This window comes from Coccomyxa subellipsoidea, assembly GCF_000258705.1.
Source record: "Coccomyxa subellipsoidea C-169, whole genome shotgun sequence".
Classification (NCBI taxonomy): domain Eukaryota; kingdom Viridiplantae; phylum Chlorophyta; class Trebouxiophyceae; family Coccomyxaceae; genus Coccomyxa; species Coccomyxa subellipsoidea.
The window spans coordinates 1,197,530-1,221,737 of record NW_005178029.1 but is presented as its reverse complement, the minus strand read 5'-3'; the positions used below and the strand labels follow the sequence as shown (position 1 = coordinate 1,221,737).

At 54.4% G+C, this 24,208-nt stretch overlaps 7 protein-coding genes across 7 annotated transcripts; 5 read left to right on the top strand and 2 right to left on the bottom strand.

Moving 5' to 3' along the window:
- Positions 1-233: 233 nt before the first annotated feature.
- On the top strand, positions 234-1,667 carry COCSUDRAFT_18342 (methionyl aminopeptidase-like protein; the record flags this gene model as incomplete). Its single annotated transcript, XM_005645356.1, has 6 exons — positions 234-350; positions 438-509; positions 610-694; positions 814-932; positions 1,039-1,182; positions 1,356-1,667. Coding segments are annotated over 6 exons (849 nt in total), but the record flags the coding sequence as incomplete, so codon positions are not given.
- A 1,436-nt stretch (positions 1,668-3,103) lies between these two features.
- Positions 3,104-4,772, top strand: COCSUDRAFT_54257 (DnaJ-domain-containing protein). Its single transcript, XM_005645355.1, has 5 exons — positions 3,104-3,428; positions 3,515-3,572; positions 3,719-3,870; positions 3,984-4,092; positions 4,297-4,772. The coding sequence occupies exons 1-5, from the start codon at positions 3,328-3,330 to the stop codon at positions 4,534-4,536; spliced, it is 660 nt and encodes a 219-aa protein (XP_005645412.1). The 5' UTR covers positions 3,104-3,327; the 3' UTR covers positions 4,537-4,772.
- A 649-nt stretch (positions 4,773-5,421) lies between these two features.
- COCSUDRAFT_57414 (hypothetical protein) lies at positions 5,422-8,157 on the top strand (the record flags this gene model as incomplete). Its single annotated transcript, XM_005645354.1, has 9 exons — positions 5,422-5,547; positions 5,765-5,872; positions 6,345-6,518; positions 6,615-6,710; positions 6,897-7,028; positions 7,157-7,273; positions 7,463-7,516; positions 7,650-7,776; positions 8,015-8,157. The coding sequence occupies 9 exons, from the start codon at positions 5,422-5,424 to the stop codon at positions 8,155-8,157; spliced, it is 1,077 nt and encodes a 358-aa protein (XP_005645411.1).
- A 382-nt stretch (positions 8,158-8,539) lies between these two features.
- COCSUDRAFT_33917 (hypothetical protein) lies at positions 8,540-9,287 on the top strand. Its single transcript, XM_005645353.1, has one exon. The coding sequence runs from the start codon at positions 8,678-8,680 to the stop codon at positions 9,053-9,055; it is 378 nt and encodes a 125-aa protein (XP_005645410.1). The 5' UTR covers positions 8,540-8,677; the 3' UTR covers positions 9,056-9,287.
- Positions 9,288-9,484: 197 nt separating this feature from the next.
- COCSUDRAFT_30495 (hypothetical protein) lies at positions 9,485-12,756 on the bottom strand. Its single transcript, XM_005645352.1, has 5 exons — positions 12,246-12,756; positions 11,808-12,157; positions 11,276-11,555; positions 10,992-11,015; positions 9,485-10,922 (listed from the first exon to the last, which is right to left on the bottom strand). The coding sequence occupies exons 1-5, from the start codon at positions 12,627-12,629 to the stop codon at positions 10,650-10,652; spliced, it is 1,311 nt and encodes a 436-aa protein (XP_005645409.1). The 5' UTR covers positions 12,630-12,756; the 3' UTR covers positions 9,485-10,649.
- A 1,198-nt stretch (positions 12,757-13,954) lies between these two features.
- Positions 13,955-15,331, bottom strand: COCSUDRAFT_7635 (putative 40S ribosomal protein S3; the record flags this gene model as incomplete). The annotated part of the gene is made up of 5 exons (XM_005645351.1): positions 13,955-14,050; positions 14,344-14,548; positions 14,656-14,827; positions 15,020-15,167; positions 15,302-15,331. Coding segments are annotated over 5 exons (651 nt in total), but the record flags the coding sequence as incomplete, so codon positions are not given.
- Positions 15,332-15,715: 384 nt separating this feature from the next.
- Positions 15,716-23,765, top strand: COCSUDRAFT_37663 (RecF/RecN/SMC protein; the record flags this gene model as incomplete). Its single annotated transcript, XM_005645350.1, has 19 exons — positions 15,716-16,183; positions 16,317-16,553; positions 16,668-16,901; positions 17,124-17,277; positions 17,415-17,572; positions 17,728-17,927; positions 18,186-18,322; positions 18,536-18,720; positions 18,934-19,037; positions 19,181-19,370; positions 19,557-19,689; positions 19,855-20,039; positions 20,164-20,253; positions 21,003-21,176; positions 21,501-21,692; positions 22,082-22,273; positions 22,577-22,746; positions 23,011-23,146; positions 23,475-23,765. 19 exons carry the CDS (start codon positions 15,716-15,718, stop codon positions 23,763-23,765), a joined length of 3,630 nt encoding a protein of 1,209 aa, XP_005645407.1.
- Positions 23,766-24,208: the final 443 nt, after the last annotated feature.

Here is a 24,208-nt window from a genome sequence, read left to right as displayed (position 1 = left end):
GATTGCTTTCCTGCCTGATTTTTGTGTGGCATACGAACTGCTTAACAGGTGTTGTGCAAGTTTTATCTCTTGTTATCCTCCCTGATATGCAGCACACGTGTCTGCAAGCACTTGTGCTGTGTAAGAGCTAGGAACTGCAGGACACCGATCTGGAGTCTACGAGCAAGAAAGTACATTGGGTCAGCTCGTGAAAGCTATGTATTGCTTGTAGGTCATCGAACTCGACAGCCCTCTTGAGGCCACACACAGTGTCCCCACGCCTGGCCGTGCCACAGCACATACCCCGGCCCCCATATGTGGACACTGGGGAGAATCCATGGTTTGATGACATCCAAGTACATGACGCGCAGGTATAACCCTCTTAGCACGCCCAGACTGTTTGTCACCTCTTCCATTGACTTGCCAAGAAGGGGCATGATGGGTGGCATGGCTTGCAGGGTGTACAAAAGATGCGAGCAGCGGGCAGATTAGCAGCTGATGTGCTGGAGCATGCTGGCACATTGGTAAAGGTACATGGCTGCATTTCTCATGCCTGCTGCGTTATTGTTCTGTTGCCCAATTGCCTGAGCGGTCCTGAACTGTTGATGAACCCTTCTGCCGCGCCTGCAGGCCGGAATAACAACTGATGAGATTGACAAGGCGGTGCACCAGATGATCATTGACAATGGAGCCTACCCTTCTCCCCTAACGTATGGTGAGACATCTGCCAGCACCACACAGGTGGTCAATATCAATTCTTAAATACAGCCAGGATCATGCTGAGTTCTGAGAACACTACGAAAACAATCTCAATCATGGAGTCTGGCGCTGCAGGAAATTTTCCAAAAAGTGTCTGTACCTCGGTCAACGAATGTGTCTGCCATGGCATTCCAGACGCGCGGCCACTTGTGGATGGAGATATTATCAACATTGACGTGACCATATACCTCAATGTGAGCAAGCCTCAATACCTTGACTCCTATGACCTGATAGTTAGTGATGGCAACAGTAGATAGGATTAGGTCCACATGCCCTTTGCCAAAAAAAATGCGGTTGCAGGGGCACCATGGAGACACCTCAAGGATGTTCTATGTCGGGAAGGTTGATGACAAGGCGCGGCGGTTGTGCGAGGTGACGCAACTTGCCATGGAGAGCGCCATTGCTGAGTGTGGGCCAGGTGTCCCTGTCAGGCACATCGGCAAGGTGATTTTTTTGTACCATATTGTGCTAATTGAACGACGCTCAGTGTGCTCAGCCCATACAAGTTGGTCTGTATTCAAGTTCTATTTTCTTCATGCCACAGCGTGCCTATTGCGCTTCAGGGGAGGCAGATGGCTGGTGTAAATGCTGACATGCCTTTGCCTTGTGATGCGCAGGTAATTCATGCCATTGCGGACAAGCACAAGTACGGCGTGGTGAAGGAGTTTGTGGGTCATGGAGTGGGGAGAGTGTTCCATTCTGCCCCACACGTGATGCACTGCAGAAACAACGAGCCTGGAGTGATGCAGCCGGGGCAGACATTCACCATCGAGCCAATGCTGACGGAGGGTGACACAGCCTGGAAGATGTGGAAGGACCAGTGGACAGTGGTGACAAAGGATGGCGGGCGCACTGCACAATTTGAGCACACCATCCTGATCACCAAGACCGGCCATGAAATCCTCACAACCTGGCCAAGCAAGCGATGATGCGGAGAGGGTTATGCCCTGTTAATTTACGGTGTCTTCGGTCTGACGTAATCACGCCGAAATCATGACGTCAGTACGGCAGCCCCCCAAAAAAGGACTCATTTGGATTTTTTGATTGAGCTTGGGTCTTGATCACTGCTTGAAATGATCACACATCGGCATAGACTGGGTGGATCGAGTTACCGATCATGATGTCTTTATCAGACATTCTTGCAAGCTTAGGAAGCTCAACTCGTGATACTGCTCTAAGAAAGGGTCACCCACAGCACGGTGCTCATTATCTGTTCAGAAGATATCATGTGCCCTGGACAAAAATCTACTGGCAATGCCATGATGGCTCCTAACAGAACAATAAAGCTCCATGCCCCTTGCTAAGATGCCACTAGCACGTTTGCTATCAGAGTAACCACACATGTATCAATCCAGGCCGATAGATTGAGCAGGCCCCATCTCTCTCACACTGAGCTTTGCTCTGCAGTCACTGCTGCATTCTAAGAAAACTCCCTTAGTTTCGATCAGGAGTCCGTGTTAGCTGCGTCGCTTTTTTCTTGCAGGCCTGTTTGTCCTGCAGCAGGCGGGCCCCCCTCCTCTCCTGGGCTTGTCGGGCCCTTGATCAGTGTTCTGATGTAATCAAAAGGCTGCACAGCACATACGTGCTCGTCATTGGGCACAGAAGCTTCCCCTTCTTCTTATGCCATCATGACCTTGCATTTGTCTAGACAGCCTCTTGCACATAGCACATTGCCCCTGTGAAGAGTTCTGCGGCACTGGGCATGTGCCACATTACTGAACACATGCAAGTAATAACTGTGGTGGCACAAGCATTACCTGCACGAGCCATATGGCCCCAACTGCTGCTGTTGCCCCCCACATAGCGGCAGCTTTTGCATCACCCGGTGAAAATCTCAACTGAGGCGGCAGGATCTGCATGATCAGCATAGAGCACCAGCTTCATACAACTATTGAATTGCTTAATCATAATATATGAAGGAATGACTGTAGATCGAGATCTTGTTGGAGTTGCTTGGGTCATTAGGGCAGGCGTGACGTTGATATAATGCTCTCATCTCAGAGAGGCAGCTCTGTATCATTCATAGTAAATAATGTTGCGTTTTCTTTACATTTAGAAGACACTCACCCCTACCAAACCACCCCTCGGCATCCTCCACGAGCTCTGCAGGATATCCCCCTTCCAACCAGAAACAGCACTAGCCCGCCTGAACGATATCGGCAGCCTCCACGGGACCAACAGGTACCCTCTGATGCAAAGATACAAGTATTGTCACCTCGCAATGTCCTTTGAAAGAAGATTCAGGCTCTGGGAGTTTCTTTCGTTGCTGCCCTCGGGGTCAGCAAGATCAGGGGTGAGCCCTAAGAACACGTCTTCCTGGAAACGCAACCTCGACAACAATTTCGTCCACGCCGCAAACAGTGCAACGGAATCCATACTAATGTGCATTGCGATCTGGTTTGAAACTTCTACAATTTCATCACGATTTTAAATAAATTTATTGGTCAGCTGATCTAGTGACAAGGAGTGAAGGGTTGCAACAGGCTCTCTGATCTTGGAGTTGAATCTAGCATTGCAGATTGCTTGATTTCAAGGATGATTTTAAAGAGATGATGGGCCTCAAATCAGGCTGTGGTGGGATTGGTGTTGATGGCCAGCCTCTACGAGGTGCTAGGAATAGAGGAGACTGCTTCCTTGGAGGAGGTTAAAAAGGCATACAGGACAAAAGCACTAGAGCACCACCCTGACAGGTTTGCTGCCTACCCTTCTGACCTTTCATCTGTACATTTTGCTCATCTTCTCTCGCCAGTATTAGTACCGTCTGTGCCTGGAGCAGGAATGTTGGAAATGCGAGCGCTCATGAAGCCTTCCGCAAGGTCACAGAGGCATACGAGGTCAGCCATTTGTCACTACAGACCTCCACAGATTTGCTGCCTTCTGACGCAACATCTTGCAGCCAACACAAACACGGCCCCTGTGTACTATAGACACGGCTGTAGCTGCAGGACATTTTCTGATCGCCTTTGTTTATGATTACCAGGTGCTGCGCGATGCTAGCAGAAGATCATCCTATGATTCCCTGCGAAGGGGATTGGGAGGCATCGGCAGCCAGGGGCCTTACTCATCCAGCAATTGGCGCCCCGGAGCAGATGACTTCGAGGAGGCCTTTGCCAGTTGGTTTGAGCGGCAAGGGTAGGCTCCCGCATTGCTTCCTGTTGCACTGTGAAAATGCGCCTTCAGCGGACCTGCGTGTGTGCATGAGCATCGTAAACAGGGTAGCACAGCGAAAATTGAGGCTGTGACAGGTTCAAGAGGAGCATGGATGAGCAGACCATGAAGGAGCGGCGCGAGGCGACGCACAGGGCCAGAGCAGCTGCTTGGGAGGCTGAGAAGGCTGAAGCGCAGGCCAACAAGGTCCGGCTCTCGGATACCCGCTTCCCTGCTGCAGTGCTATTTGTAGCGTTGCCGTCATCAGATCGCTGTCGCACCTTGATGTGTTTCTTCTGCGCATGGGAAACACAGCACGGGGAAAATAATTTTCTAGGCATTGTCTCATGCCACCTGACTGCATTCACAACTAATGCATGTGGGCATGAGCTTGGGTGATCTGGGTTGCAGGAGCGATTTGAGCGCGTGCGGTGGAGGACCAGGAATGCGCGGGCGGTGCGCCATGCGCAGGTGCTGCGGCGCTTTTGGCACACTAGCCAGGGGCTGGTCTGGCAAGACGCGCTGGTGGTGGTCATGCTGGGCCTCTCCCTGGGCTTGAGCGCTGTGCAGCTGCGGCCCGCTGCCACGGCAGACAGCTCCGGCAAAGATAAAAAGGGTCCGGGCGGCGGTGATCCCACGGAAGGAGCATGACACCAGAATTGTTGAGTGACAACTGTATTATTTTCGATTAAGCACCTTGGCAAGTCAAATGGCAAGGTGCAGAGGTTCTTCCTAGCATCATGCTATGATAGCATCTCTTTCAAAGAAGTTCTATGTACATTCTATGTACATTCCCGGAAGGGCCTTACCGTGACAAGTTGTACACGTACCGGTGTGGTTTTGGTGTATCTGCAGGACTTCTGCCAAGATTGTTAGATTGCAGCAGCAAGGATCACAATGCAAGGTCACATCAATCTATTAAGGAAGAGGCATGCATGTTTCCTTTCTCCCCTCATCGGAACACAACCCATCAGCGTAGCCTCAGTAATTTGAACCGAGGCGGATCACGTAAAAAAAAAGGTCCTTTTCGGGGAGAAAAGCACGGGAGTATTATGACGAGAGACCAGACGTCTACTTCTAAAGTCATCCTGTCATGTCGATCTTGAGACGTTGTGTGTTTGTCTTACTGAGAAAAGATCGGAGAGCCTTACGTGAAGCCTGACGCATCCGCCGTTAAGGGAACTCAACGTCTCGTTTGGGCACATGCAGAGCCAGAACGGGCCTCCGATCTATCCATTAGATTATGATGGATTCCAAATTCCGGACATGCTTGGTGGGGCGTCTGCGACCGAATTTCCCCTCAGCCAGCATCTCGGAACCGATGTCCTGTTCCCACTGGCTCCGCTGCAGCAGCCTGTACATCTTCTGCCAAACTTGAGCATGGAAATGAATGGTCTCTCCTACGGGAGGGGCATGCTACTCTCCACCCCGCCCCAGTACAACCACCGATCTGGCCAGCATATGGACCTTGCAACAGCCCCACCAGTCAGCGACAGGGAGCCTCTGCATTCAGTGTCAAGCCGATCTCTTCCAGAGATGACATCGAGGGAGAGCTTCAAATTCGAGCAGAATGGCTCCAAGCAGCAACACAGCTTGACTACGAAGGAAATAGTGCGTGAGCAGAATAGAAAGGCAGCAGCTCGCTTCAGACAGAGGCAAAAGGTGTGTTGCATTTCTTGTAGCAGGGTGATATTCTACCTCGCCATCGTGATCTTTGTGCTCAATTTTGATAGTCGAAGAGGCAAACCCTAGTTGTCTGTTTTTGAATAGGTGGAGCTGTACCAACAGCTGGCTCACCCTACTCATGCATGCAGATGCAAACTTGGTTTCATGTCAGAGAATATATACCATTCCAAGTTCAATGCTTGTTGTTTTGCAGGACAAGTTGAGGGAGTATGAGAAGCAAATCCAGGACCTGACTGCAAAGCTCAACGCTGCTGAGAAGGAAAAGTCCACATACGAGCTGAAGTGTGGCGAGATGGAAAAGGTAGAGTTTTTGGCAAGCGCTGTAAAATGCGTTGGTCGCGTCCTCTGTAGGTGATTGTGTGTTTCCCTGCAGTTGGTTTTGACGTCGTGCCACATTGCCTCAGGTGGTACGAGAGAAGATGGGCAGCATGACAATTCAAAAGGTGAGATGCCAAGCTGCTCCACAATCGGATGCTCCCGGCTTGCGTCCTCATGGCATTGCCTAGCGCAATTGTGGTACTTAGTATGGTGCAGCCATGCGATTTGGCATTTAAAATGGGGTGCTATGCTGGTGTGTGCTGGCCCCGGCTCAAGGGGCGCGCTACAATACTGAGTAGCATCCCCACAGTTGATAAGATCATGCTTGGATCTGAGGAGGCCAGCAACGGGCAGGCTTTTGGCAGCCTTGACATGCAGCTTGTCTGCATGCGCACCTTGCCTCTGGCAGGAAATGCGTGTAAAGATGATGACGAGGGCTGATTGGTGAATTGCAGGCCATGCAGCCGGGCGAGACCCATGACGAGCTGGCCAAGCGGGAAGCGTTGGCAGAGGCTCTGACGCGCTTCTGCAGTGTTGTGCGCAAGGGCCAGGCACGCAGCATTGATGAGCACGAGCTCCTGACAGCGTCCGGCAAACTCAGCATGCAGCACATCCTGCCCATCTACAACGTGAGGCCCCCGCTTTTGACCCCTGGCTGACGCTTCTTCAAGGCAGCAAGCTGTTTGTGAAGGGGCTTGCTGACAACTTTCTTTTGCCCCATGCAGGAATGCGCGCAGGAACTGGCGAGGTGTCTGGCCGACGGCGGGGAAAGGAAGGGCACAGAGGCGTACCTGCGCATTCAAGAGATCATCTCAGCGCGGGTGAGAGCTGCACCACCAGCTTCACTGTGCCTTATCCCATGCTCGACTTCACAGGAAGCCCTTGTAATGGATGACTCAGCAAACTGTAGCTTTGACAGTGTGTCATGTTTGACTGGGAAGGTCTTGGATGAATTGACGCAAGCATGATGATGACGGCATTGAAACAGTGTGTGGGGTGTGGCGCAGCGCAACCTGTTCCATCTGATGGGCTGGCTGGACGCGCAACTGTTCCGCAGAGCTGCAGCCATGCGCTACGGTGGCGCCTCGGATGCAGAGCCCTACACAGACCCCGGCAAGGACCACTGGCGGAAAGTTGTGGTGAGCTGCTCTCACTCTCCCTGTCTAATTTTGCTACTCCCAAAGAAGAACAGTCTAGGCCAGTACAGCAACTTCTATTTTCTGAATAGTGGTGGATTGTGAGCCATTGGTTGAATTGCTGCGCGCAGGAGGCCTCGTCCTACACGCCAGAGCAGAAGCAGGGGCTGCTGACGGCGCAGAACGTGCTGTTTGCGCGCATGCATGAGATCCTGGAGGCGCGCGAGGCCATCATGAACACGCTGCAGGTGGGGCCTCTTGGCCATTTTCCTCAAGCTGCGGTCTCTTTTGAATTGTATCAAAGGACTAGCAAGGTCATCTGATTCAACACATGTGGCTCGTCTGGAAGGGCACCGGGCTGTCATACAGATTCCCTGGCTTTCTTAAATTCAACGAGATTCAGATATAGGAATGTTGAGAGCTTTTTTGTGTTGCAGGCAAACTTCCCCTGCGCTGAGACGGAACACAAGAACGCGCCGCTGTATGTGCAGGTCAGGCGCCCTTTTGTACCTGTGATTTCACCTACCTTTTCCACTGGCTACTGCAGCAGATCGCTTTTGCGCGTGCCATGAGCAGATAGAGTTTTGTGTGAGGACCATGTGCTGCGGTGCTGCGGTGCTGCAGGCGTGCAAGGCGGCGGATGACCTGAAGGCCAATCTGGAGGAGGAGTATGTGGCCGTGCGCGAGTTCATCGTGGAGTTTTGCCGCTGCATGGACTTTGTGCAGCACGCCAAGATGCTGGTGGCTGGATGTACGCCCCTCCCCACCCCTGCCTGCACATTGCACCCTTGCCTGCACTTTTGACCCATTTCTTGACCAATACATGTTCTCATTTTGTGCTCCTGGGCCGGGGACTGTTGTGTTGCTGCTGCAAAAGCTTGTCTTGCGAGGCAGCCGTTTCTCTTTTATCTGGCGCTCGCTGACCGTGATGTGTACATCTCTCAAGTTCAACTGACAGTGAAGTGACACTTGTCATCTGGGGGTTGCAGATCCGTACACGCCGGACGTGCTGGCGATAACAGGCATCCTGCGGGAGGAGGCGGGGGCCCCGCAGAACATCAAGAAGGAAATCCTGCTGGAGTCCCTGCCGGAGGCCAGCCCCTTCAGGAACCTCAGCAGCGCCCTTGCCTGATGCCCGATGCCGTCAACAGAGATTCCTTACTTAGAGACCTCTGCCTGATTATGGTTGGCCATCCCCTAACGCCCACCCCGGCAGACCCGCCCTGTGCCGGCTCTGGCCTGAGCGCGCTGCGAGGGGGCGACAGCCAGTCTCCTGATGTGGCTGTCAGTCCTCTCGCCGGCGTGCTGCAGGCAGGGCGGCGGCGCAGACCCACCATGTAACTTGCTGCTGTCCACCAATTTTATGTTGCATGGACGTCTTGGAGCAAGAGAAGGATGCAGCTGTGCTGTGTGTTGAAGAGGATGGTTGGAAGCAGATGTGCAGAGGACAACTGCACGAGATACATCAAGAAAGTGGTCAGACACTGCTAGCTGTTTTTTGGAAGCCCTTCGCTGCTGCATGGGGAAGCAATGGTGTGATGAGCATGATGAATTTGTGGACTTTGCACATGTGGCGTGTTTCCCATGTGAGCTGACTGCCTCATCTTCCATGCATTGGAGGTTTGAATAGGGCTCTTGACCGCTCTTGTGACATGATCATGTTCTTTTCTGCTAGGAGCCTCACTACTGGCCGGGTTGTTGGTGGCTGTGGAATCTACAACAATTACAATACAATTTTCCATTGCATGCTGGGACAGTCAAGGTGCTTTGCGAGCGTGTCATATGTCAGAATGCATGACGAATGTGCGCTTGTGCTTGGAGTAGCTGTTGGTCCCTCGCCAAGTTGTCCATCAACAGGTCTGCACTGCAAGATTAGCCACCAAGATGTGTATGCATATGGAAGCCCAAGCCTAAAAGGACAATGTGCAATGGTGTTTTTTCTAAAGGTGGCAGCTGTGTGTGAGACCGTGACAAAGCACAAATATATTGTTGCAATGCTTTGCAAGTTTTTCATGCGCTTGGGGCGCTGACACCTGCCAGCTCATACGTAGACACCTTGGCGCCAGATGGATTTCCATGCCGGCCCAGGAATTGCAGAGCAGGCAGCCAATTGTGCTGAATTTCCTTCTTCTTTCAGTGTCAGCACTTGTTAGTCGCATGTGTTGAAGGCTTCAGGAGTCCTTAAGACTTCAAGTCTTAAGCACAAGTTGTGCTGGATGTGCCTGAGTATTTGCTTTGTTCTTTAAATGCGTTCAAGACGGCAAAGAGGCTGGCAGCTTGCCAAGTCATGATCATGCTATTTGGTCTACATCAGTGTGCCTGTATTAATGCCACAGACATGCATGTTGTACAAGCAGAACTGACTTTGGTGCTCTTCAGCATCGTAGTCTTGCTATTACGTGATACTGATACTGATCTGTGCATCTGTTGAAGTTAACACCATCTTCACAACGCATCGATCATATATATCTGTCACCTTACACAGCAAACTCTACCGCACAGAGCTGGGCACTGCCTTTTGCTGTGGCAACTTGTAAGATGCCACGTAGGGATTGCCGCTAGGGGTCACTGACATGGTGTTGATCACTCGCCTGACCTAAAGTGATGTCAACAACACTTCCAAAGCAGTCACGGCATTTGTGCCCAGATGCCCATGCCTGATCCGTAAGCAACACTGCCTCCTCCAAGTACTATTGAAAGGTTGCAGCTGCAGTAAGCAGCGTACCCCTATCACATTTCCATTGACATACACAAAACACTTCCCTGTATAATCTGTTGGTACTTAGCATTATTAGAGCAACACAAAAGGGCATGTTGGCCCCCTCGGGTGAGGCGGCTGCTGTACATCAAATAAATTGTTGGACAGTACAAACAAATGCCTGGCTTGCGTGCGGGCCTCAGGATATGACCATGTCTGGCGAGCAGGCTTGAGAGCCCAGCTCTGGCCCTCAACATCAAGAAACCAGCCCAAGTATAAAAGTCAACCAACTGTAGATGACAAACCCAGATCCTGCAAATTGAAGACACCCACACCCGCTGAGGGTAGAGGACGCCTCCAGCAAACAGAAGTGGGCACGTCGAATTCCAATAAAAGTGACCGGACGGAAAAGTGTGGAAACGCCCTGTCTGCTCCTCGGCCAAAGTTGACGGCCTCATGTACAAAGCGACAAGGGCTCAAAACTGACGTCTATCTGTTCCTGCCACCTGATCGAGGCTGCGCGTGAATCGCTATGTCACACCAGCCTCGTCTAGTTGGCTAGGCTGATCCGCCTCCCGCATGCATTGGCAGAGGCTCAAACATCAGCCGGTACATGCATGCAAACCATGTGTCATCATGCCATCCTCCCAGTGGTGCTGTGGCAGACTGCAACGCCCTTCTCAATATCAAGTATCCAGTGCCTCTATCTACGTTATTACCTGCCCATGATGGCAGAAGATCCAAGCAAGCCTCCCAGAGGACAGCCTCTGGGCGAGCTCTGCTGTCCGACTCCATGCTGCATGCAGTCTACAGTGCTTCTTTCTCTCTCTCTTGGCATTCTGTGTGTCTTGGCACACGATGATGATCGTCTAGATCTCTGAGCAGGGGTGGTGCGTGGCTGTGGGGTGATGATCTGCGCTGCAACATCAGGCGATGGAGCGCAGCATGCGGTGCAGGTGGGAGGCGAAGGCGCGCTGGTCCTGGGCGGATTCGGCGGCAGAGCGGCCGCAGAGCACAGTGGAGGCACCGAGGCTGGCGCCGGCCTTGACCTTGGCGACGAGGCGCATCTTGTCCATGGAGTTGATGCGGAAGCAGCCGTCGATCTTGAGCTCGCTCAGCAGCGGCAGCCGCAGCAGAGCGCTCACCGCGTCGTGCGTCAGCGCCGTCGCGCCGCACAGCGACAGCCGGAACGGCTTCGCCTCCCGGCCTGTGAACATCCGCAGCACAGCGTCAGCAGGGCCAGAGGAAACCGCGTCTTGAGCTCAGACAAATGCGCCTGTCATCAAGCATCCCTGCTCTGCATGCCGAGACTTCTGCTAGCCGAGAGGCAGCTGTGGGTCTCTTGAGCACCGTCAGACAAGCGCGACTGCTGTCAAACCACGCTGCTTAACATGTCATGTGATACACATGAGCTCCACCTGGAGATAAAGCTGGATGCCTCATGATCGACTGCATTCACAAATGCAAGAGTGCAAGAGAAGGGTGGTGAGCGTGGGCATAGAAGAGCAGAAGGGAGTGCATGGGGGAGGGGCGTGCCTGCGCGGGCGTTGACGCGGTGGCAGATGGAGTCGACGAGCGCGCGGACGCCCTCGTTGTCGAGGTGGCTCTGGCTGGCGCGGTTGATGGCGGGCTGCTGGTTGTACATGAAGGAGTTGAGGCGCAGCTCCGTCAGCGGCAGCATGCCCAGCGCGTGCAGCTGCTCCGGCTGCAGCGCCATGTTGCGCGGCGTCATCTCCAGCGTGCGCAGGTTGCGTGCGGCCAGCAGGCACCGCACCGTCTCGTTGACCGCCTCCGGGCAGGACGAGGTGTAGCTCACCTCCTCCAGCTTTGGGCTGCAGCAACACAGAGGCACATTGTCTCAGATCGAATTCTATCCGTCCTAGCAGGCCTCACTATGCGTAATTAGGCTTGCCTTACCACCCCCCACTTCCACATCCAACACTATGTGGGCATTGGAATAGAGAGATATCCTTGTAAGTCAGTGGGGGACTGTGAAATAACGCAATCATAGGAGGAAATGGCAATCAGGATGTTTCTTACAGAAATTGCGGACACAGATGGATGTGGTTGGTACGGCAACGTACCAAAAAGTGGTGGCAACGCGCATCAGGCTGGGAGGCCCGTCGTAGGTGAAGGAGCGCAGCTCGGACACCTTGGCCAGCAGAGCGGCAGCGCTCATGTCAACCTTGCAGCCCAGAATGCTCAGGGTGCGCAGGGCCTTGGCCCTGCTGACGCTGGGGCTGCTGAAGCCCTGGCCCTCCCAGCAGCTAGGCAGATTCTCCAGGTGCAGCACTTCCAGGCGAGGGCAGCGCTCCAGCAGGCCGGCGATGAAGCCCCCTCGGACGCGGGGCAGGTTGGTCAGCCGCAGGCGCACGAGGCGGGGGGTGAACAGGGCCAGGCTCGCGAAGCCAGCGTCCGTGACGGTGGAAGTGTCCTGCTCAGCAGAAACGCCACCGAATCAGCTTCCCCGCCCCCGACTTCAGGCGAAAGGAACCAGCTTGAGCGATCATACAGGCACGTACCTTGACCTCGATGGATACCAGCTTGTCTCCGGCAGCTCTGGCGGCCTCCAGCAGCGTGACATCCGTGATACCCTCGCCGGCCAGAACGACCTCCGTGTAGCCGGTGAGCAGGCGCGCGGCGGACTGGAAGAAGGCCTTCTTGGCGGCCGTGCTGGACTTCCGGAACGTGAGCTCGGCAGGCGTCAGGGGCCGGCCCACCCTGTTCCTGCCGCAGGCTCGCAGGGCGTCGAAGTGCAGGACGCCTTCCTCAAGATGACGCGCTACATCCCGCCACTGCTTGCACACGCCGCACATGGACATGAGCGACACCAGGACAGCCTGGCTGTCTGGCTGCTGCACCAACCGGTCAGCGACATTCTTGATGACGGCGTCCGGCAGGTGCATCCTTTCCCCAGAACAAATTCCCCCCCCAACAAAAGCAAGTGACCACCCAGCTCGATCGAAACCCTGCCGCAGTTCAACAGTGTGCCCCTCCCAAAGCTTCGGCTGTGAGCCTGGTGAGCGACAGTTGCACCGGCAGGACCGAAATATTTGTGACTATCCGAAGTTATGGATTCTGGTGATGATTGACTGATGAGCTCAGCGTCACTGATGTCATCATCCGGCTTCGCGGCAGTGCCAGATTCAGTGACAGACAGAATCCTTTTGTCACAGTGACAGACGACGGGGATGAGGGATCACTGCTCAGCGGTAATCATGGGTGAGCTGCCCTAATCGGGGAGCTGGTGACAGGGAGAACACTTGCGAGCGGACTTATTCATGAGAGCGCTCAGTGACGCATGCATGGCACCGGGCCGGCGTTGTGCGAGCCAGCTAGATTCAACTTGAATATCATTTGCAAGTTGCCCTGTGACTCACATCGGATGCGAGTCTGTCAAAGAAGAGATGAAGTCCATGCAGTCAAAAGATCACTGATGTTCACTGTGATGATCGCTTATGAAAATATGCATGCCCATGGGCATGCCATGTGCGCAAGATTGCAATGTTGATGTACATGTTGACATCAGCAGCGCTGCTGGCAGCCACAGAGTTTTCATGATCATGCTGGTGATCGAGCAACTTCAAGTTGAAGTTGGCGAGTGCCGCTGCAGCAGCGCACACAAGTAATTACTCGTGCTTCAAGCATCCCAATGCCAGCGGAACGGTGGGCCAAGAGCCCTCGAGGCGGTGAGAATCATCAGAATCAAGGTGTGATGCAGCCTGCGGGACGAAAGTATCAGGTGTGCACTGAGGATTTAAAGATGATCCGCTTGGAGGAATCTACCGAACATGGCTTTGAAGGTTTTATATCAAGAAGAGGGCATCTGATCAATTATTACAGCACAGTGACCATTGGCCACACCTGGTACTATTATCTCAGCGCCTTCCCAACACATCACAGCATTGAACAAAGACATCTCGCGAAAAGACTTCTGCCAGGTGTCCAGCATATGCGGCAACACAAGCAGGAGCCCAGACCAGAACGACAGGCACAGCCGCACGCCACGTGCGCGACAGGCAGGAAGACACGCAGAATTTGCTAGGGTACACGCGCAGAAGCAAGAAAGGAAACGGCTGCGCAGCCGCGGCGGCTGCAGTCACGGGGCAACTCAGGCGAGGCCGGGCTGCTGCACCGGGGCCTGCTGCGGCTGTGGGGGCGCCATGGCGGGGGCGGCAAAGTCCTTGACGTAGCCCTCCTTGTCCTTGCCCATGCCCTTGTCGAAGGAGGTGTCCTCGTCCTTGGGCGCGTGCACCACCACCACGTCGGGCATGGTCGCCTTGGGGCCGGACTTCCCGGTGGGGTCGTGGTTCTTCATGATCCGCACCTGTGCCAGGACCCGCCGAATCAGCATACCGCACCATACCCTTAAAAGATTGTGATGATGGTGCAATCACCCTCAAACACCCGCCAACCTGCTTGCATAAACTCACAAAAGACAGGATGCAGCCTAGGAGGTTTGTTCTGGCCATAGGGTGCCAACATGCACCCTGATGGCTACATGATTTCTGTGATGACCAGCAGTATGGAACTGTGTCCAGTCACTCACAGTGCACATGGGGAACACCACAGCAGGCAGGGCTGTTGCAGTGTCAGAAGAAGAGGTGAACAGATGGGCACCTTGATACCGAGCACGCCCTGGCGCAGGAGCACGTGGCGCACAGCGCTGTCAATGTAGTCATTGACGGGCTGGCCGGAGGAGATCATGTAGCCGTCCTTGAACTTCATGGCCTTGGCACGCTGGGCGCGCAGCTTGCCGCTCACGATCACCTCACACCCCTTGGCGCCGTTCTCCATGATGAACCGCAACACACCGTAGCACGCCCTGCCATGTCACATTCACGCTCAGCCCAGAATGCGACCACAGCAAGGAAACAACAAAACAATGACCCAGTGATCTGCAGATGCAAGCCGAAAGGAAGGAAATTTTACCTGCGCACGGCAAGGCCTCCCAGCAGCTTGTAGCGCAGGGACTCGGCCTGCGCGATGGCGCACAGCCCGCGGTTGGCCACCTTCTCTGCGTACAGCTCCACGCTGTTCTCAGGGAACTTGAACCGCTTCTGCACCACCGCTGTGAGCTCCCGAATTCTGCGTCCCTTCACGCCTGCAACGCCACAGTACCCGTATTTATATCTCCACAAGCACAAGAAAGACCGTGACTCGTGTCCTCAGCAAAGCAAGAAGAAAATGCACAATAACATGATCAGAGGAATGCATGTCGACAGCTGATCCATTGCAAGATTTTCAACAGATTATAAATGATCACTTGTAAGAAAATCCAGAACCTCGAGCTCACCTAGCACGTTCTGTGTTCTGGTCGCCCTGATGATAATCTCAGTGCGCAGCGGTGTGACACGGACCTCCACGCCGGAGTACCCGTGCTCTGCGAGCTCCCTTGTGAAGAGCTCATTCAACTCGGCGTAGAAAACACCGTCTGCTACGAACTGCAGACACAGACAAGTGGTCAGCACGTCTTTCCAAGCCCTTTGAAGAGGAACGGCCCATCCATCGCAGCAGAATAATGCTGAGTTCCGTCTCTGAATTGCCAAAAGCAGCATATGCCCTGATCATGGCTCACCTTACGCTTCTTGCTGATGGCAGTCGCCATACTGTGCAAAGCTCAAGGATTCTCCTCCTCAATAAATCAGATCCCAGTCACCTGATGCACGGCACCACCTTGCAGTCCTGCAAAGTGTGTATATCAAATATTGAGCGGAGGTTCGTGCTCACTTGGGACAAGGTGATGGGAAGGCTTGGCAAGGATTGTTGCGGCTGCTGAGGGCCAGGCGGACGGCGGCGTTCCTGCAAATTGCGGGAAAGCTCAGCACAGCAGGGCATGCAACGTCCTGTCTCGGGCTTTGGAAATCCAAGAAATCGACTGAGCTGTACTTCGTGTAAAACGTTTCTGTAGCTAGCCTTTGGAATTGCAAAGGCAGGCTTTGATGTGGCGATGAAATTCACGTAGGACTTGCATACTAAACAACAGAGTGCCATGACAAGAACGGTGGATGGCCCCCATCAGGGCCGCATCGTGCAAATCGAGGTTGATAACTTCAAGTCATACAGGGGAAGACAGATTATCGGCCCTTTCTATGATTTCACTGCTGTCGTGGGAGCGAATGGAAGTGGCAAATCCAATCTTATGGATGCCATCAGCTTTGTCTTGGGAGTCAAGACAGCTCAGCTGCGAGGATCCCTGAAGGAGCTGCTGTATCTCAATTCCGAGGGCAAGGACGAGGAGGACAGACCCAGGAGGGGCTATGTGAAGCTGGTATTTCAGACATCTGATGGTGAGGAGGTGCACTTCACGCGTGCCATTATCCCCAGCAGCGCGTCAGCTGATGCGTCCTACCAGTCGCAGTACAAGATCAACGACCGCAACGCCAGCTGGGAGGCATACAACAACAAGCTGAAGTCATATGGCATCTTAGTGCAGGCTCGCAACTTCCTGGTGTTCCAGGTGATCCCCTGTCTCGATCCTTTGATGCAGGTCACCATACATAGAAATGCTTGAGCTTAAACTTTTGTGCTGGTTCTTTGCTCCTGCTCGTCCTGACTAATCCTGCTGGATGATTAAAGTTGCTTGTATGCAGGGAGACATCGAGTCAGTCGCAGCCCTGTCTCCCAAGGACATGACCAACCTGGTGGAGCAGATATCTGGCTCTGCTGCCTTCAAGAAGGAGTATGACGAGCTGGAGGCCAAAAAGGCAGAGGCAGATGAAAAGACCAGCTTTGTGTTCTCCAAGAAGAAGGCAGTCATGGCAGAGAAGAAGCAGAAGAAGGAGCAGAAGGAGGAGGCTGAGAAGCACCTCTGGATGCAGCGGGACCTTGTGAGTTTGCCATTTCATCATTCCTTGGTGCCAAAGTGAAGATTTGGTTGAATTGAGTGTTCAAAGGAGTGTTCAAATGTGGCTTGACAAGATCTTCGCATGATTGCTGCACAGGAGGCCCTGAAGGCGGAGTACTACCTCTGGCAGCTGTTCCAGATCGAGAAGGACATGGTGGGGGTGCGCCAAGAGGCTGGCAAGCACAAGGAGGAGCTGAATGGTGCGGCCAAGGTGCTGTACAGCTGTGAGTCGAAGGTGGAGCAGAAAAAGAAGGCTGCAGCCGGCTTCAGCAAGGAACGCCTGCTGCTGGAGCGCAAGCACAAGAAGCGCAAGGCAGAGCTTGAGAAGAAGGCAAGCAGCATCATAGCTCTCTTGCAAGTCGTTGCATGTCATTGCTGTTGTGCCGTGGGTGTTCAGCCCACCCTGTGTCCCACACATCACAGCGGCGGCATGCCGCAGTGTTTAGCATTCGTTCATTGCAGTGGTTAGCATCTCTCCAATACTTTGTCATGATACTATGCTATGTATGTACCAAGATGGGCGGATTTGATGTGGTGGATGTGGGGTGAGCAGAGCCCAGACTCAGCCAAGGTGAAGGAGGGGCTCACAAGGCTGCAGAAGCGGCTGAAGGCAGAGAAGAAGAACGTGGAAGACAAGGAGAAGAAGCTCCAGGAGCAGAAGCAGCACATCACCAAGCTCGAGACTGACTTGAAGAACATCACTGATGGTGAGACAGCCGAATAAAAACTCCAAGCATATGCAATAATGCTCACAGAGCATTTTTGATAGCACATGCGAACGAGTGATAGTCTTGATTTGAGAGTTGCTGAATCTGGGCTGATGGAAGCCTCGAGTGTTATGCAGCGCAAGAGCAGCTGGAGGAGGACATGAGGACTGCTTCAAACGAGGGGCAGGTGCACCTAAATGCCCAGCACCAGGCAGAGTTCTACAAGATCCAGGAAGAGGCCAAGTCCAAGACCTCCAAGCTGCGCTCCGACCATGACTCCCTCCAGACAGCCCAGGTACCACATTTGATTGCCGCACGTATTGCACTGCTATTTGTGCCATTTGTCCTTGTTTTGTCCCAGATGTTTGATTGACAAATAGTGCAAGTGATCTTGCATGCGCGCGTGTGAAGTTTAGGCACCTAAGACAAGTGCATGCGTGTCATGTGCAGGACGCAGACGTGGAAGCCCTGAGCAACCTGGAGGACACAGAGAAGGATGTGTTTAGCCGCGTGGCGCAGCTGGATACAGACCAGGCCAGCCTCAAGGAGAAACTCGCCAAGACCCAGGCTGAACTGGCAACAGCCAAGCAGGAGCTGGCCGCCAAGAAGGCCGCCCACACCACCATGACTGACGAGCACCGGCGGGAGCGGTGAGCTTCTTCAAGGGCATCACATCTCACGCCAATTAGAGCTTCATGGATGGCTTCATATTGCAGGGAGTAATTGGCATAAACATGCGATACCCTGCTCAAGATTTAGCGAATGAAGCACCGCCACCTGACCCCTGACATACAGACACTCTGGCAGAGTTGGAAGGTGATCTGCATATGACCTGGGCATGTGTCGGGGTGACTGTCAATCAGTGACCACCAACTTTCCTGAGACATGTGCTGGTGGGTGGGTGGCAGGGCGCAGAGGGACGTGCTGACGCAGAAGCTGGAGGAGGGGGAGGCGCAGCTGCGCGAGGCCAAGGCCGACCGCAAAGAGACCGAGCGCGACCGCCGCATGACCACCGCCGTGGAGCAGCTCAAACGCCTGCACCCAGGCACGCCTCCACTGCCCTAGACATATTCTAAATCTCTGCATGCCCATTCATCTTGCTCCGCCTGTCATCTCCCGAGCGTGGTACTGGCTTTCTATGTACTCCCAGTGCTCTCTGTTGGCTGTGCAATTGCTGATCAGAGTTAGTAAGGTTAATAGATGTCAAAACACAGCGAGCAGCAGAGAATGCTGTTTGACAATGGGCTGCATGTGGCAGGGGTGTTTGGGCGGGTGACTGAGCTGGCAAGGGTGAGCCAGGCCAAGTACAACCTGGCAATGTCGGTGGTGATGGGGCGCGACCTGGACGGCGTCATCGTGGACACCAAGGAGACCGCGCAGGACTGCATCCAGTGGCTGCGCACCAACCAAGTCGCGCCCATGACCTTCTTCCCCCTCGACACCGTCCGTCCCAAGGCACGCCCTCGTAATTTGATCACTCGCGATGTGTGTGACACAGAGACTATGGTGCTCGTGTGGGCTCCATGGCATTCCTCTGCTGTCCAGAACCGCACACTCTGCTGCTTTGCAGGATCCTGACGCAGCTTGACACACTGTTTGTTTCCACGTCTTGTTCAGCGCCATGTGTGCTAATTCTTGACATTCTCATTGTTGCAGCCGGTGAATGAGCGGCTACGGCTGCTGGGCGGCACAGCCAAGCTGGCCCTGGACCTGCTGGAGTATGACACCTCCCTGGAGCGAGCCTTCCTCACAGTGTGCGGGTGAGTGCTCTTGCTAAGCCCATCCCTCTCCCCCAGCATGTATACATCAAGACCTTGCCAAATGGAGAGGGCTTCAAATGCGGGCATCAGCGCGCTTGAGCTGGCTTCAAAGACGTGACATGGCATGTGCTGTGGTTGTGCAGGAATACGCTGGTCTGTGACAGCGTGGATGAGGCGCGGGCACTGGCGTACAGCGCCAACGAGCGGCACAAGGTGGTCGCGGCGGACGGCACCATGATCAGCAAGAACGGCTTCATGACCGGCGGCCTGACCGGCAACGAGTCCGCGCGCGCCTCCCGCTGGAACGACAGCGCTCTGGACGGCCTCAAGCAGGTATGCACTGTGGCTTCCTGTTGATCCAGATGTATTTTTACGGGGCACCTGGATCTGCATGCTGTGCACATCGTGGTACTGCAAGACACTCAGGAGCCATTCACAGTCCTCTTATCCGCTGAACTGATGGATCTGAGCTTGACTTTGAGACGGAATGTTTGAGGTGATTGGGTATATGTGGATCAGGAGCGGGACAGGGCGGCAGAAGAGCTGGAGAAGCTGCCCTCCCAGCGCGATATGGTGCAGGTGGAGCAGCAGCTGGGCTGCGAGATTGCCGGCCTTGAACGCGATGTGCAGTTCAAGACTGGCGAGCTCAAAGGTGCATTGCTCGACCCGCATCCCTGAATGAGCACTGGCAACCCCTGATCTGTTGCGCACAGCTTTTTTCTGCCTGGCTGGAGTGCCCATGGATGTTGGCATATTGATCAAGATAAAGTAGGTGTTGGTCCTCCTTAGTGCTGGCGGACTGTGTTGACCTGTGCAGCCACCGAGCAGAGGCTGAAGAACGCAGCCAGCGAGGCGAAGGCGCTGCGCGAGGAGAGCCACAGGAAGCTGCCGGGCGCCACAAAGCTGCGCAAGGCCATCGATGACCGCGCCAGGAAGATGGAGGGCCTGCAGAAGAGGATCAATGAGATCGAGGACCGCATCTTTGCAGCCTTCAGCAAGAAGGTGTGCTTGTGTTCCTCACGGGTCCAGTGAACATTAGGCGCACATGTCACTGTACACAAGAACGAGTATTCCAGTGACTGCAGATGGCAAACTTCTGAAGCTGACATGTGAGGATCGTGCTCAGGTTGGCGTGGACAACATCCGGGAGTACATGGAGCAGAATGCAGCGGCCACAGAGGACTTCACCAAGAGGCGCATGGCCCTCACATCTCAGGTGACAACGTACATCACTTCGCTTCATTAAAACTCCTCTCAATCTCTGCAAGATGATCCTCGAGGATAGCAGGAGACCCACCTCCCTCAGATGAATATTTAACATGCATCGTAAGCAGAAGGAAAACGAAAAGGGAAGGAAGTTGTTATATAGATGTTATTTACACTGGCGTGCTCAAGACTCGAACCACGGACCAGTGGGACATTATTACTCCATGACTCGACCACTACATGTACATCTCTGCAACAGAGCTCCCCCCTGCACACCCCCATGATGATGATTTGCTGTGCAAGGTTCTATATGTAGTTGACCGTGCACCCAACACAGCAAGATGGAATACTTGAATATCATTCATGTCAGCATTTCCACAAACTCTGAGCCATTGTCATCACGTCTCCTCGCTATAAACCTAGTTGCTGCTATCCCTCATCGATCGGACTTGTCTCACCCAGCCGCAGTGCAGGAAGTATATTGCACAGAAGATCGTCTTCCAGGTAGCGACAACACACCCCGACAGGGTCCCATGTTCTAATCATTCTGGAGCAGCATAAGCAGTGCATGTGATCACCTATGGGCGTCACTCGGGAAATACTCAATTCTTACTGGCCATAACCTTCTTTCGCCGTGAATAGGAAATTGTACCCTCAACACTAACCCCTCATGCGCTTGCCAATTTCCCCATACATGTGTCCGAATTTCACCATGACAAACAGCAGGGTCCGCTCATCAAGCGCCTCTTGTCTGTGCAGGCAACAAAGCTGAAGCACCAGCTGACGTATGAGCAGCGGCGGGACCTGAAGGCGGACGTGGCGGCGGCCAAGGCAGAGGTGAAGAAGATACAGGAGAACTTGGAAAAGTTGGAGGCGGAGGCGCGAACTGCTGCCGAAGCTGCAGAGTCTGTGGAGCAGGAGCTGGCTGCAGAGGTGCGCAGTGACCCACAGTCCCCCAGCTCCTCCTGTTTTGCACCGACGTTGACGCTCCCTACGAGAGGGTAGCATATGCCTGCTGCAACACATTTGGGACTTCCTGTCTCTTTGTCCCATGCTTTTGGCGTACCTGTAGAGTACGGCACCTCGTCAATGATACCAGCTGGAAACGTATTTATGCTCTTGCAAAGTCTTTCACCACTTGCTGTGTTTGGTGATGTCATGCCATGTTGAATAAGAACCACTTGTGCAGTCGCTTTGATGCGCTGGATGCAAAAAATGTTGCTTGAGAATTCTGAAGCCAGAGGTACGCGCGTGCAGACGGCGCGCATGGAGGAGCTGAGGGCGCAGGCGGAGGCGGCGGAGGCCGAGGTGCGCGCGGCCAAGAAGGAGGTGGCCCGGCACCAGGCGGAAGGCAACGCCGCTCGACGTGCGCTCGCCGCCCACGAGGCCGCCCTGGAGGCCCTGGCCACCAAGCGCTCCGATCTGCTCGAGGCCGCACAAATGGAGCAGGTGCATCCCTTGCCCTCTTCCCCTTCACACCAGATTGCCTGCCTTTATTTTATTCACAGGCAGGTTCAAGAGTGGCTTTTCTTAAGTTGAGCAGCGGGAGTCATGTTGCTAAGTGCGGTGCAGGTGGCGCTTCCGCGCAAGGGCGACAAGGTGCGGTCCATGGACAATGAGGACGAAGAGGAAGCAGAGGATGATGCAGCAGAGGACGGCGCAGACGAAGGTATAACATGGCCTACCTGTCTTGACCCTTTTCTCTTGCAGCACCACAGCACTGCTCCCAGAAGATTCTGGAGCAAAAGCAGCTAGACCTTTGATGACGGGGCTGAATGGCAGACAGGTCCCTGTGAGCATGCATGACCTGGTGGGATGGGAATTTACTTGCAGATGAGGAGCGGGCGGGCACCTCGGGACGCTTCAAGCTGGACTTCTCGGGGCTGAAGCGGCAGCTGACGGCGGCGCGCTCGGAGGCCGACCGCGAGTCGCTGCACTCCGACTTCCGGCGCGAGATCGATGCGCGCGTTGCCGCCCTCGCCCACGTCGCCCCCAACCTCAAAGCCCTCGAGCAGTTCCAGGCCGTCAAGGTGAACATCCTCACCCCTACTGCTAATTTTTTTGCCTACTCGGACCCCTGCCAGCTTACTTTCTTGTGGCCTGCCTCTGTTAAGCTCGGACATGCTGCCCCGGTGCTGCTAAGCACTGCAGCAAGGGACCACCTGCCTGGAGAACTTATTAGTCTACATAATGGACTCTATGCATGCATATTTCATTGAGAGATGGGCGACACTTTCCATAGTTGCCGGCGACCAGCAGACCCCTCTCTAGGTAGATGGTATTTTTGCAAGGATGCTGCGCGGAGCTGAAGCTGGCTGGGGTGGCGGGTGCAGGCGCGGGAGCGGGAGCAGGAGGTGGTGCTGGAGGCTGCGCGCAAGGAAGCCAAGGCAATCGCCAAGGCATTCAACGGCGTGCGCCAGCAGCGCTACGACGCGTTCACGGCCGCCTTTGAGCACATCGCGTCCGTCATCGACTCCATCTTCAAGGACCTCACACGCAGCAGGTGCGCCCAAGTCATTGCTCTGCACACCTTCCACGCCCCTGTCCCCTCTCCGCTACGCCACAGCTTGTAGCAGCTTGGCTCACACCACTGCACATGGTGACATTGTCAGCCGGATGTACATCACTTTGGGGTCGAGGTGTTGCGTTTAGGTATCTGTATTCCATGGACCCAAAGGCACCAGCTTGTTCCCTAGGTATAGCAATCTATCACATGACATTCAAAGCAGGGATGCAATATTAACTGGTTAAGTTTTCTGGGGAGCAGCGTGCACCCGATGGGCGGCACGGCGTACCTGAGCCTGGAGAGCACGGACGAGCCCTTCCTGCACGGCATCAAGTTCACCGCCATGCCGCCCACCAAACGCTTCCGCGACATGGAGCAGCTCTCCGGCGGCGAAAAGGTGACCGCCCGCCCTTTTGGAATCTTTACTCGTTATCATCTCAGAATACAGAACCACCCGCTCTGACTGAGCTGCTGAACAAAATTCCAGCGATCACTTCTCACCAATTTGCTGGCTAAGATTTTCTCTTGCATGCCGTCTGCTGTTGTGCAAAGCTTCTCAGAGTGGGGCTGCCACAGGGGATTTTCAAGGTTGGCCTTTAGCTGGTTTTTCATGTCTTTCTGAGTGCATCCCCAACGTCAGTGCGCTTGGAGCAGCTGCATCTTCTGACTACCAGCATGACTTGTCAGGGAGGCTTTCTGAGGGCGTGTGCTGTGGCTGTGTGCAGACGGTGGCGGCACTGGCGCTGCTGTTTGCGATCCACTCGTACCAGCCGTCGCCCTTCTTCGTGCTGGACGAGATTGACGCGGCGCTGGACGCGACCAACGTGGCGCGCGTGGCCGACTACATCCGCGCCAAGACGCGGCCGGCCGCAGCCGCGCGCTTCCAGTCCATCGTCATCTCCCTCAAGGACAACTTCTACGGCAAAGCCGACGCCCTCGTGGGGGTCGCGCGCGATGTCGACCACTGCTGCTCCGCCACCTACACTTTTGACCTCACCCGCTTCGGCGCCGGCTGAGCCCCCGGCGCCACAGCGCCTTCCACCAAAGTGCAGCGCTTCCTTGGCAGCAGGAAGTAGCTGGCAGATGCGAAGGAGAGTGTCTCTGCACCTTTCTGAGTGTGTACATTTGCAATGTTGCCAGACTCTAACGTGCACTCATGGCGGTGGCACGGTGGTCAGAAGAGGGGATTATATTGACAGTGTCATCAGCCTAGAGCTCTGCCATAGTGTATGCATCAAGTGATCCACAAACGCACCCCCTCATCTACCCTCCAGAGTTGAGGAGTTTATAGGGCCTTGGGGCCTGCTCAGCCCACGTGGGGCAACATGTCATTCTCAGAGTGTCAGCCTGCGGGCGCCTGCTCTGCTGTGTGAAGATGGTTGTTCAGGAGGGGACGCAATTTGACATTCATGTTCTCTTGCGCTGCCGAATAGATACTTTTTCAGCCTCGCAAAAGTCC

Excerpts from the sequence above, each read along its gene's own strand:
- COCSUDRAFT_30495 (XM_005645352.1), bottom strand. The coding sequence starts at position 12,629 with ATGCACCTGCCGGACGCCGTCATCAAGAATGTCGCTGACCGGTTGGTG. Across the intron at positions 12,158-12,245 it reads TGGTATCCATCGAGGTCAAG|GACACTTCCACCGTCACGGA; the intron begins GTACGTGCCTGT and ends TCTGCTGAGCAG. Across the intron at positions 11,016-11,275 it reads TCGACTCCATCTGCCACCGC|GGATGCTTGATGACAGGCGC; the intron begins GTCAACGCCCGC and ends CATGCAGAGCAG.
- COCSUDRAFT_54257 (XM_005645355.1), top strand. The coding sequence starts at position 3,328 with ATGGCCAGCCTCTACGAGGTGCTAGGAATAGAGGAGACTGCTTCCTTG. Across the intron at positions 3,573-3,718 it reads AGGTCACAGAGGCATACGAG|GTGCTGCGCGATGCTAGCAG; the intron begins GTCAGCCATTTG and ends TATGATTACCAG. Across the intron at positions 3,871-3,983 it reads AGTTGGTTTGAGCGGCAAGG|GTTCAAGAGGAGCATGGATG; the intron begins GTAGGCTCCCGC and ends AGGCTGTGACAG.
- COCSUDRAFT_33917 (XM_005645353.1), top strand. The coding sequence starts at position 8,678 with ATGATCATGTTCTTTTCTGCTAGGAGCCTCACTACTGGCCGGGTTGTT.